At 30.1% G+C, this 14,476-nt stretch overlaps 1 protein-coding gene across 1 annotated transcript; it reads right to left on the bottom strand.

The window, feature by feature from the left end:
- Nucleotides 1–2,951: 2,951 nt before the first annotated feature.
- LOC140836078 (probable WRKY transcription factor 24) lies at nucleotides 2,952–6,305 on the bottom strand. Its single transcript, XM_073201489.1, has 3 exons — nucleotides 5,797–6,305; nucleotides 5,176–5,403; nucleotides 2,952–3,363 (listed from the first exon to the last, which is right to left on the bottom strand). The coding sequence occupies exons 1-3, from the start codon at nucleotides 6,084–6,086 to the stop codon at nucleotides 3,186–3,188; spliced, it is 696 nt and encodes a 231-aa protein (XP_073057590.1). The 5' UTR covers nucleotides 6,087–6,305; the 3' UTR covers nucleotides 2,952–3,185.
- Nucleotides 6,306–14,476: the final 8,171 nt, after the last annotated feature.

Raw genomic sequence — 14,476 nt, 5'->3', positions numbered from 1 at the left:
ATCTCTTACATGAGACTTATTCTATACTGGTATACCGATGTATACATTGTGTGCTTATACAATATTGTTTATAATTCATTTGATTAATATTTAAATGAGAATCAAAATATAATTATAAGAAATAGTTAGATATTACACTATAATTTTGATATAAAACAATTTTGGTGAATTTGTCCATAATGAAGGGCAAAAATGGATATATATATTTTGTTGTCCTTGACATTTCTATCATGTTCTCAATTTTAATAAAATAAAATATATATATATATATATATATATATATATATATATATATAGTTTTGATATCTTGCATACCTACCGTGCACATCTTTGTGAACACCGATGAGGTGTCACTCACTCATTGGATGTGATGAAATATAGAAAAATTGCGCATCCAACGAGTGAGTGACACCTCATCAGTGCTCACAAAGGTGTGCACGGTAGGTGTGCAGGACGTCAAAATTTTATATATATATATATATATATTATATATATATATATATATATATATATATATATATATATATATATATATATATATATATATATATATATTACACTTTGTCTGTATCTAATTTTTTTAATTTTGTTTTTCCCCTCTATATAATAGCTGTATATGTTGTTATTTTTATTTTGATAAAAACTTGTGTGAGACGGTATCACGAGTTTTATTTTGTGAGACGGAACTCTTATTTGGGTCATCAATGAAAAATCATTACTTTTTATGCTAAAAATATTATTTTTTATTATGAATATCGATAAAATTGACCCGTCTCAGAGATAAAGATTCTTGAGACCGTCTCGTAATCTTTTATCTTTTATGTGGAATTTAGTAAGTAAGATATATTTTAGGGTGAATTTACAAAATTCTTCCCGATTTATGAATCTCAGCTTTACCCAGAGATTGCATTTGTGGGCTTGTGTGTTCATTTGCTAACATTTAATGGATCCTGGCCCAAATGAAAATTAAAGTTATGGAAGCATTATTTTGTTGAACTGGTTGACGGCCCATGTCTTTATCGGAAGACCCAATAGTTCAATTAGTAAATCTTTTGTTGGCTTTGTCCGAACAGTTGAATGATAGTTTGCAAGAGCTTTGAATTGTTTTTTTAGATATTTAAAAAAGCAAGCGAGAAACAAAAATGGAAAGGGTTTATAAATAAAAGTCCAAAGCAAACACAAGCTAAAATTTGAATGTTCAGAAAAAAAAAATGTTTCTAACGTTAATTTTTAGTAAAATAACGTCATTCTTAACTTATATATCACTATAACTTATAGTAAAATTTGGTTCCTCTTTCACTAAATGCAATGCATATGCACCTGACACAGGCTATCAAATTTTCAAGAAAAAAATAGGTTTAAGTTGAGGTGTGTGTAGAGTGTATTAGTGTGTGTCTTCTTATATACATTTGTATTTAATTTATTTCGATGTTTTTTAACACATATTTTCTAGAGTAGGTCTCTTGTGAGATGGTCTCACGACTCTTTATCTGTGAGACATGTTAACCCTACCGATATTCACAACAAAAAGTAATACTCTTAGCATAAAAAGTAATATTTTTTCATGGATGAGCCAAATAAGAAATTCGTCTCACAAAATACGCCCGTAAGACCGTCACACACAACTGCACAAGTTTTTGTCTATTTTCTAATGCACAGTTATACTTATTTGGACTTTACAATTTTGTTTTAGATTTATATTTTCGTTCCACTTATTGAATTATTATCTTCCTTTCTGACTTTAAATTTAAATTACTAAATTTTAGTACCATGGTCATGCCCAATGAGAGGGGGGGGGGGGAGGGGAGGGATAGTTGGATCTAGCTTGAGAAATCAAGTCAAAACTGCATAAACATTAAGCATTTTTTCCCACTTTTATATGTGAATTTTGTATACGATCATTATGGGTAATCATACAATATCAATATTCTTAAAAATTTGCGAGTTGTAACATATAAAATTCCATACATGATATGTAATATCATAAAAAGACTGGTTATACGGCAACAAGCCCGATAAAATAGGGGCATAAAAACGAAGTTACACACAAACAACATTGCATTATGATCCATACATTTATTTATTCTTAGAATTTCAAGGAAATCCACATGATGTGAAGTGCTCGGAGGATCTATATATATATATATATATATATATATATATATATATATATATATATATATATATATATATATATATGGAGATCCTAGGCAAAGAAATGACCAAGTTGAGATATTGTAGATTGAGATTCATCGTCATTGTCATGTGATGGAGAATGTATGTGTCTTCCTTCATATGTAGTTATCACCATTCTTGGGTCGTCTGCTAATCGCTCCACACGCTTTTTTACACGACAGTTATCTTGTGTACATCTATAGTAACTCCTGCATATGATTGAGAGGAAATTGGCTATTCATGAATCTTTTTCTCGAAAAGTACAAAACATTAATGCACAATCAAAATAAGATAATAAACAACTTATTTTGAGAAAAAAAAACAACAATTTTGTTGTTTTTTAGTAATTTTAATCCTTTATATTGTCTAATTTCAGTTTTAATCATGTATCTTTTAATTTTAAGCAGTTGTAGTCTTATCTAAAATGTTGAAGTGACACTTACACATTAGTGTTATGCCATGCATGTAGGCATTACCATAAGTTGCCCGTATAAACGTCAACCGGGAAAAAAGACTAAAATTACAAAATAACAAAAAGATAACGCAGACCAAAATGAAGTTTGATGATATAAATGACCAAAATCTCCAGAAAATCATAATAAATATGTAAGACTGATACTGAAGTTTGAGAAATCAAGTCAAAACTGCATAACATTAAAGCATTTTTTCCCACTTTTATATGTGAATTTTGTATACGATCATTATGGGTAATCATACAATATCAATATTCTTAAAAATTTGCGAGTTGTAACATATAAAATTCCATACATGATATGTAATATCATAAAAAGACTGGTTATACGGCAACAAGCCCGATAAAATAGGGGCATAAAAACGAAGTTACACACAAACAACATTGCATTATGATCCATACATTTATTTATTCTTAGAATTTCAAGGAAATCCACATGATGTGAAGTGCTCGGAGGATCTATATATATATATATATATATATATATATATATATATATATATATATATATATATATATATATATATATATGGAGATCCTAGGCAAAGAAATGACCAAGTTGAGATATTGTAGATTGAGATTCATCGTCATTGTCATGTGATGGAGAATGTATGTGTCTTCCTTCATATGTAGTTATCACCATTCTTGGGTCGTCTGCTAATCGCTCCACACGCTTTTTTACACGACAGTTATCTTGTGTACATCTATAGTAACTCCTGCATATGATTGAGGAAATTTGGCTATTCATGAATCTTTTTCTCGAAAAGTACAAAACATTAATGCACAATCAAAATAAGATAATAAACAACTTATTTTGAGAAAAAAACAACAATTTTGTTGTTTTGTAGTAATTTTAATCCTTTATATTGTCTAATTTCAGTTTTAATCATGATCTAAAATGTTGAAGTGACACTTACACATTAGTGTTATGCCATGCATGTAGGCATTACATAAGTGCCGTATAAACGTCACACGGAAAAAGACTAAAATTACAAAAATAACAAAAAGATAACGCAGACCAAAACTGAAGTTTGATGATATAAATGACCAAAATCTCAGAAAATCATAATAAATATGTAAGACTGATACTGAAGTTTTCCCATTTTTTTTTTAAAGCTGCTTTAGTTAATTGATTTATATAAATTGAGACTCAATAGGTACATTAAATCGATTATCTTCTAACATGGTAGGCCATTGTGGACAAATTATGTCTTCACTTAGCAAGGAAAACAAACATGAAATGAAATGACAATACAGGAGGATGGTGCAGTTGCAAACTGGCAATGGCTGGCTGGAATCATGACATAATTTTTTTTTTTTTAAAAAAGAAGTAGCTTTTTTTCTAGGAGAGTGGGATCTCTTGATGAAAGAAATTAGGTTTAATAAGTACTCTCACGCAATTTAGGGAAATAATTCTCTCAAAATCTCTTCGATCCTCAAGATTTTATATTCTACTTTTATATGAATTAAATCAATCAATAATTGCAAGGACATGTTCGTACATTGAAAAAATATTTGGAACATGGATTTGAGAATTAAGGATGGAATTTATAATTAATAATTTAGCAATAAAAGTTCAATTTACTTTTCGTCCAAAAACAAAATCATGAAAGGGTATCTCCGTAGATCTTCATCCAGAAATAATGAAGGGTAGAAATGATCATCATTTCGTCTTTATTCACCATGATTTTTTAAATTTTTAAAAAATATATATGCAGAATTGTAGGAGTTAAATCAGGCATTATATATGCTTTGGAGTTCAATGCTAGCTAGTATAATTATTACAATTGTTAGTTGCTACAAAATTTGAAAGAGCAATTATGGAATTACTTTTGCTTTTCCATATATATATATATATATATATATATATATATATATATATATATATAACTTTTTAATAATAGTAAACAAAAATAATAATAACCATGTGATTGGTGATGAGAGGATAATAATGGTAATCTTTGTAAGATGCATTAAATCACTATATTCACGCCAAATAAGAAAATTTACATAACATGATATGCGGGAAGAGTAGGGAAGGAAGACATAAAAAATAAAAATAAAAATAAAAAAAAGTTTTTAGTTTCAAAAAATAAGAACAACGAAGAAGAAGAAGAAAACTCTCCAACTTGATCGAAACTAGCAACTTTAAGGTTACGATAATATAACGATGACGATGATAATGAAAAAATACTTAAGTTATAATAAATATTCATGTAACACTTTGTATGTTTGACGCTCATTTTTTTGACATGTTATGATTTTACATTTGACATAGGAGGTATCGTCAAATACATAAAATATAAGGCAGTGAAAACAACCCATAAATCTTCACATACATACAATAAATCTCTATTTTTTATGATCTTTACTTTTATTGTTTTTGCTTGCTTGATATGTGTTAAGGAACTAAAAATTCTGGGTTTCTTTTTCCCCCCCCTCCAGAAACTACAAAATCTGAATTTCAAAAAATGAAGAAACCGAACAGGAATTAAGGATGAAGAAACAGAAAGTAGGTTTAGACATACCTAGGATGTTGGGTGTTCTTGACCACTTTCTGTCCATATTTTCTCCACTTATAACCATCATCCAACACATCTATATCACTCATTGTTTTGAAGCAAAATCTTGGCTCTCTTACCTTTCTCCTTCCCTTGTAAATCTTCTTCATCTTGATTGGTGATACCCCAACGATCTGATGCTCATGATCTCCTACTAATTTCATGCTCATGCAATCACTCACTTCTCCCCATGCCCTGCCATATAATCAATACATCATCTCAAAATCATTTAATTAATGGATAAAATGAGAGGTCTCAACTACTTAAATTAACTCCATTAATATATAAAAACGGTTGTTGTTGTACTAGCTAGCTAATTAACACCTACACGGGATCTTGATCGATGATATTTCATAATAAAACAGAAGGGAATTAATGATCATTTCTGTCAAAAATCAAAGAGACATGTTTTCTCTTTTGATTTTAAATACAATAATCACCTAGCTATATTCATCTAATGACAAAATCACAAAAAAACACACACACACACACACACACACACACACACACACACACACATATATATATATATATATATATATATATATATATATATATATATATATATATATATGTTTCTTTGCTTACCAATAATTTGGTGGTGATCTTTGCAAAGAAAGAAACTGTGATCCTGCAAAGTTAGTTGTGAATTCATCATCCTTTTGCTTTATTGGTAGAGGTTGATCTGCAGCTTCAAGTGAAGGAAGAGGTGTTGTGAGACTTGTTGCGAGGGTTTTGAAGGACTGATGATGATTTAGGGGGAATTCTAATGGAGTTGAGGTAAAGTTTGTGTGGGGATTAATAGGGAAAAACCCTGAAAGTTGTGATGAGATTATTACATGATCTTGCTCCTCAAATACAGTACTTTGGTTCAGCATGCTTGCCTGAGATTTTGCTGAAAGAAATTCAGATCAGGATTTGTTATTTTGTGTCGTGAATTTTCTTGGGATTTGGGTTCGAAGAAATTGTGTTAAAAGGGCTCTAAATTGAAATATACGCTTCTCTCTTGTATATACAGCCAGTGGACTTCATTAAAGTGTAAAGGTTAGGGTTTCTATCAAATTTTTTGAGTGAAGATGAGTTTGTATAATACAGTACGTAATTTGTTTCATTTTGCCCACACACACATATATAGAATGAAGTTACTCTGCACACTACCGTGTGCACCTTCGGTGGGCATCAGCCCACGTCCGCTTTTTTCAGACGTTCGACAGGATGTTCCCGCGAACATCACGGAGACATTTAAAATAGTAGGGTTCTTGAGACCCAGATGAGTGTATGAGCGACGATCGATGTGACGTTTTCGCAAGATGTTCTCATAAATATCTCTATAATTTTTTTTATTTTTATTTTTTAAAAAAAGCAGACGGCTAACACACACGGTAGTGTGCAGGGTAACAACATTAATTCTATCTATATATAAAAATATAAACGTGACGCACACACATATATAACATGGATTTTAGTGGTCTTGGTAACCGTGCAGTGTGATCTTGAAAAAATGAGGTAAAAAGGAATATATATTATTGATTAATTATAAAGAATATTTGTTGGGATAGGGACTAAATACCAAGAATACACTGGACATGTCATTTTCATCTTCCACTATTGTCTGCACATTTTACTTTGATCTTGGAAGTTTTTATATTTGAAGCAAAATAATGATACAAAGTACACACGAAATTCAGTCCAGGAGCTAGTTTTGACAAGGGTACTAACATATTGGACGGACGCTTTAGCTCTCGCAGTTCTCTTTTTAAAAGTTAAAATAATATATACCACCATTTTAAAGTCTGGTTTTTTTTTTTTTTTTTTTTTTTTTTTGCAATTTATCTAACCGTAGCTTCAATCAATAAAATTAATTTAGAAACTACATTTTGTGAATTTTTAACCAAATTAAAACATAACATATAATATAATAATGCAGCTAGAAAGAATTTTGGATCGTACACTGTTCCCCTCATAGACGGTCACTTTATTTTATCAAGTCAATGGTGCAAGTGTAATGCATGGATGTCCTTGTTTCATTTATGGTGCTTTTTGAAATATATATTTTTGAAAATATGTATGTTTTTTTTTAAATAGAAATATGTTGGGTTCCTAATTTTTCAGTAACTTGCTGACTGAAATCTTAAGTTTCAAAAACATTAAATCAGAATTTGTTGGGTGCAATAATTTTCTTTATTGGATAGAGCAATCGAAACGTGGTGTTTGAGCTAAAAGATTTGAGTTGCACCGTTACCACCAACTACAACTTTTGAAAAAGCGGCAAGAGTTCAATTCTACAATCGATCAGAGCCAATGTAACGTGTTCAATTATCATTTATGGCAAGATATACAATTATTGGGAGAGAGATTGTTGGTTGCAATAATTGTACATGTTGGATAGAGCGATCAAAACTTGGTGTTTGAGTTGTTGTACCGTATAAAAGATTTGAGTTGCATCATTTTCACCGGCTATCACTTTTGGTAAATCGGTTAGTGTTCGATCCTACATAATTTAATATGATATAATAAGAATATAATTTTGGAAAACCATAAAAAGTTAATTATATATACAAACTAAACGAGATTATATTCTGTCCAATCATAACTAATCAAGTTGCTCATGTTAGCTCGTACCAGAGTACGCGATTACTACTTAGGAACAGCATTGAGTTTAAGGACGTGATTCCTTTGTGTTAGAACCAAATTGCAAATATGGACACGCTGCTTTTGTGTTAGTAGAATATGCTTGTTTAGTTCCAAAAAAAAAAAGAGAGAGTTTATTTTGGATTTGAAGAAATATCGTGAAATCAATGAAAATATGTTTTTGGGAAAAATAAAAAATAATTTGATAATGTGTGGTCTCATGATTTCCAGAGCTGGAAAATATTTCCATGCACGCCTAAGATTTCTATTTAAAAAATGTACTATATTTTAATTAAGTGGTTAATTTGATTCATTGAAATGACTAAACTGGGTGGTGTCGAAGATAATTTGAACCTAATCTGGCGTGGAATATTCTCTCCTCCAAAAGTCAAAAAACATAAAGAATGGTGTTTCATTGAAAAAACAAAAGGAATGTCATGTGTAGGGACTAAATTGTTAAATATTATTTATATGTTTTTGTTTGTTTCTGCAAATGGAACGATAACCTTGCACTCATTGAATATCATATTTCATGAATACAGGAAACTATATATATATATATATTTTAATTTTTAATGATATTATCTGATAATTCATGACGTCAATTTATTAATGTATCTGTTAGACGGGTTCATCTTAGTGATATTACAATAAAAAGTAATACTCTTAACATAAAAATAATACATTTTCATGAATGACCCAAATAAGAGATCTGTCTCACAAAATACTACCGGTAAGACCGTCTCACACAAGTTTTTGTCATATGTTGTATTATTGAATAAGTACATTCTCCAAGATTATATTTTCCACAAAACAGAGTTTCATAAATAAAATACCAAAATGAAAACCAAACATTGCAATTTCATCGTATATATACGGTACTTTTTTTGTTTTCACAAAGGGTAGGTGAATGTGAATATAGGACTTCTTTTGTATCAATTTCTAGGGTTTCTTTTCTTTTTGTCCCAAAAACAAAAATTTGATATCAAATGGTAATGATGATAAATCTTGGTTGCATATCCTCATATATATCCTCTCTCTCCATATATATATATATATATATATATATATATATATATATATATATATATATATATATATAGGGAAAAAAGCTTGTTGCCTTTCTACTCCTTTATTTAATCCACTAGTACCTACCATTTCCCAAGTTCCAAACAAGCCTAATAATATTGTTATGATCTCTTCAATTACACACATTAATCTAGGAGGTTAACTTTATTTTGCAAAATTATTGGTGGGGGCCATAATTTTGTGCATGTCATCATTCATTTGATTCCATAACACTAGCCATTGATGAAGCAATCCTAGTTGGCTCATTTTTCTCATTCATCGACTTTTCATTCTATTTTTATTCAACATTCCACTGCTCATGGTTATCTATGTATTTTTTGCATGTTAAATCTCATCAATAGGCAAATCACGTGCGATAAAAGATTCGTTTCACAAAATTGATATGTGAGATCATGAGTTCATAAGAGTTGTCGTGTTTATCATCTGAGAGTAGTATATGTCTGTATGATGTGAAAAAAGATCTTAAATTATGAATTGAGTATAATTGTAAGGTTTCGAAAAATAAAGTAAAATGTGAGTGAAAGTAGAAAGAATTTTTTTAAAAAAAAAAAAAAAACAGAAAGTATAAAGAAGTTTGGTTAACGTTTGCATGATGTAATATATATATAACTTTTGCATCATCGATGTAGATATATAATGTATGTGTATGTATAGTTTAGTGAAAGATGCAACATACATGAACAGTACTGTTGAATTGGCAAACAAGCATCATTTCTTTTTGTCTCTGGTCACCAAGCTGGCCATCATGCTTATGCTAGTTGAAGGATCTAGATTTTGTTCAGTATCTTTTTAAAAATTTACAAAGTCATATATATGTCATAGGGCCCCTGTAACCTTCAAATTTCAAATTTCCATATACATTTATTAGATCTTTAAAGATCAAATTTATGCACACTTTATTTGTATTTTTGTACTCGAATTTTGAGTATAGTCGTAACATGTCATAAACTTGTTTTTGGACATATTGTTTACCTATATTTGAAGGAGTTTAAGCTTAACAAGTTTGTTCATCGAATTAAAGTGAGTCTGCACAAAGAGTTGCAATGAGCAAAACTTAATAGTTGAATCCTTTATACAAATGAATAAGGGTAGACATCGAAGCTTATTTTTCAAACTTTCAAAATCAACTTTGTGTTCTTGATTTTGCATTGCATTTATTTTCTTTATATCAAACTCTAGAGGCCTCTCATAATATATTTTGTTCAATAAGTTCAACACACTTTTTCCGCACTATTTTATAACTTGTTTGTTTTTTGAACATAGCTGTGATCAAGAAACCAGCTTGAGCTTATTTATTCCAGCTTGAGATGATTTTTCTTGAAATAAATCTCATTTATTTAAAAAAATTTATCATATTTCTCTAAACACATTTCCGATCTTAACAGAATATAACCGATAATATGACCTCACACCTGAGAGGATAACATATAATATATTGATATCAGTAATTCATGGAGAAATTATAAGAAATTTATGTGTGCTATATGATTATGTTTTTCTTAAATGTTCTGCATGAAACACTTGTTATATTATGTCAGAATTTTTGAAAATTACAAGTTTATATGATTTATAAATTATGTTTAAATGTTCATTACAAAAAAAAAAAATCTAAAGACAATGGTGAAAAACCGTTATCATAAGTCTTGTAAATTGTTTTTAAAAGCCATGTGGTTAATGAGTGCGCTCAAAGACAACGGTGAAAAACCGTTGTCGTAGACGTCTAAAGACGACAGTGAAAAACCGTTGTCGTAAGGGTGCGCTCAAACACAACGGTGAAAAACCATTGTCATAGACGTCTAAAGACGATGGAGGATGTGAGAACCCAAATTTTTGGGCACGTAATTAATTAAATATAGACATGTATAAGAATTTATTTTCGAGTTATAATAAATTCGAAAATATTAAATAATACACGGTATTTGAAATTCCAAGCCAATAAATATATGGAATTCGAAATCTTGTGCAAGATACACAGTAAATTAAGGCTGTATATCCACCAAATTGGAAGGAAATATTACATACAAGGCAGTTTTTCTCAACAAGAAAGCATATCAATAGTAATGGAAGGAGTATCTCGAAATTTATGGAAGGAGCGTCTCCAAATTTTGGAAAGAAAATCAATTGTTTTATGGTAGGATTCTCACACAGCATCTATAAATATCCCATAATCCTTTAAAAATTTCACCCCTCAATCTAGCAAGCAAAATTTTCGAAATTTGCTCTCACAAGTGCTCCCAGAATTTTCGAAATTTTTTTCTCTAAAATTCTGTTGCCGTCATCAAAATTTTGGGAGCACTTGTGAGAGCGGTATAAAAACCGTTGTTGTAGCCCATAAAAGACAATGGTTTTAGCTAAATAAAAAACCAGCACTAAGACAACGGTAGCAACCAAAAAGCACGCTCATAGACAATAGTTTGCTAAAACCGTTGTTAAAAGTAAAAAGACAACGGTTTCTGATGAAATCGTTGTCTTTTGAGTGTGGTTGAATGTGAATTTCTTATAGTGGTCGTGTTTGATAGGCCCCATTTGTTGAATATTTTCTTTAACAATTGTTGGAATGTTTTAAAAACTCAAAAAATAATTCTATGCACCAGGGGAAACTTTGAGGCGCCAGGAAAGGGCCCCTCAGCACCCCATGTGTGGCATGAAACATTCAAAGCCGCAAGGGAGGCGCGTAACCGCCTCTTGTTGCACAATAGAGGCACCTAATTAGTGCTGCCCTGTGTGCCCTAGAATTTCCACGGCGGTGAGGGATGGCCTAGGCGCCTTCTGAGGTGCATAAGAAACCCTCTGTACCCTGGAGTTTTTCCAGGGCTGAGGAGGAAATGTCTAGGTGCCCGTCACTAATTGACAAAATGTTGCTATTTTTCATGATATTTTGCATTCAAATAGTGTTCTTTGATAGTTTTTGTCTAAATTTTGGATGAAGGGACACCCCTTTAATGAAACAACATGTCTTGCTGATTAATATACTTAAATACATTATTATATATAAAAAATACTTTTGCATCAGAATTTTCTGAATATCATTGCACTCATATTACTCTTTATATTCTTTTTTTTTTCAAAGAGAGTCTATTTTATTTTGTAGTTATTATTCTTGAAATTACTGTGATGTATTTCCAAATGAGTTACTGTATCTTGGAGAAGAATTTCCATATACCGAAGCACCAGGATGGGGCAAAATTCTTCATATGGATAAAATGTTCAACATTTACCTCAACTCTCAATTTCTGTAGATTCATATGCCATTTTCAAGATTTTAGGTATCATCTACACAAACAACACTTACACCTTATCTTCTCTCACCGGATAAGAATAAAGACAAATTAGACGAAGAATATAATCAACTTTGGGGTTGATGATGATGCACTTTCATTGCTGGTGCATTTTAAATTCTGTTAGAATTGTGTTATTTTAAGTTTATGTTTTCACACTCTTATGTTATTATTTTTCATCTCAAAGACAACATTTTTTTTATTAAATAAACTGATTTGGTTGAATATTGTGCTAGAATATAGATATGTGAGACCATCTCATACCAGAATAACTCAAAATAATTGAGAACATTATCAAGATCCAAGTTATTTTCATTTTTGGTATAATAAGACATAATTAGGATCTTAAAACATCTATATGTATGTCATTGTAAGTTTTTGGGCATTGTGTTTTCTTAAAGCAATAATTAGTACTCCGAAATATATTATGTAAGGTTTGATACTAAATCATGATTCTCCCATCTCAACTTTGAGCAATTCTTTTAAATAAATGTACATTCACGGAAAATTTTTACGAATTGAGGCATTTGTATAACAATTATACCGTCACATCTTAATTTTGACTAATGAGTGACAAAGATATTTATGAAATATGGTTTCTCTTTCTTTATTTGGGATTGAAAATTTTATTTAAGGGTGCATGAAAATGAAATAATTTCTTCCAATCGAGACTATTACATGATATCCATCTCTAATAGCGTGGGCTTATTAGTCATCGTAGGTACGGATCTATATCCATGATATGAGTGGATCCGGTCCATACCTGCAATGAAAAATAATAATTTGATATAAAATGTAATACTTTTCGCTCAAATCATCATATGTTACACAATATTTATTCATAAAATAATTGACAAAAAATGATATTTTGTGATGAAAAATAATACTTCACACATAAAAAGTATTATTTTTCATATGTCAAATATTTTTTGCTCAAATCGTCATTTATTAAGTAATTTTTTTCATAACACAACTAACAAAAAATGATATTTTTTTGCAATGAAAAATAATAATTTGGACATTTAATGCTCAATGGGTATAGGGAAGATCTATATCACAAAGTTGCTTTGTGAGACGATATCAATAAAAGTTTTAGGAGTATGTCTCATGTGAAACGGTCAAGGATATATATTGTGTTACGATCGGTGGAGATGTTTAGATAGAAGAGTGAATAAACATCTCACAATTTGTTCCTCAACTTAGCAGCCAAAAATAAATCACATTGAGATTGTTTAGAAAAGTTCGAAGGAGATATATTTTCTACGTCTCTTCTTCTTCTGTTTTCAGAATGATTCTCCAGAAAGAGATTGATATTTACAATAATTTGACACTAGTCACTTCAGTAAAACTTACTACTGTCTAATTGAAACTCTTAGCAACAACTTTTTACAACTTAATATCAATCTGCACAGAATGAATCTTTCTATCAGTTCCAAAAACTCACATACAATACAACTTGAATTCGATACACTATGAGCAAGATTTCAAAACAGAGGATCTCTAAAATAGATCTGATAAAAGTTTATGCGTGTAGTTGTAAATATAATTAGAGCTTGCAAATATCATATATATTAATTAACATATTGTAAAGAGAGTGTATAAATTTTAAAGAGTTTGCTGAATCTCGAGATGACATTTTTATAGAGAATTTGTAATGTTCAAATTTGAACGACTATAATCAAATCTTACCAAGAACATCACCGAAATAGTACTAGATGTCACGTGTCATTCGTCTTATTTCAAAAATAATATGGAGCAACAAATGCCTGGAACACTAACATAAAACGACAACAATGTTTTTGTCATTTATACTCAAAACAATATGTGATACTTGAATTTGGTGATAAATATGTTTTTCACCATTTAAGGAAATAAATAAGATATAATAATTCGGCTAAAAAAATGATTCAGTAGGCAGTAGAGATATTCTGATAATTCAGTAAGACTGCCATTTCCTTAATTCGGTAGACCCTCAGGAATATAGAAAAGATATTCTGAAATATGCACGAGGGGTCTGTTGAAATTTCTTATTTTTGGAAATTAATACTTTCGTATTTTTAAGACTCTAGGCATATCACCAAAACTTATAAATATTCAATATATATCTATGATATGGGACGTCCTGATCTATATTTGCGAAGAACATATATAAATAATAATAATTTTTTATTGTTCAGGTTTGAAATTTGTCTCACGAAATTGATTAATGAAACCATCTAGAGTTTTATATATATATATATATATATATATATATGTGTGTGTGTGTGTGT

The sequence above is a fragment of the Primulina eburnea genome, chromosome 7 (assembly GCF_022965805.1).
Source record: "Primulina eburnea isolate SZY01 chromosome 7, ASM2296580v1, whole genome shotgun sequence".
Classification (NCBI taxonomy): Eukaryota; Viridiplantae; Streptophyta; class Magnoliopsida; order Lamiales; family Gesneriaceae; genus Primulina; species Primulina eburnea.
The sequence above is the reverse complement of the archived record's forward strand: the minus strand, read 5'-3'. Positions and strand labels throughout refer to the sequence as shown.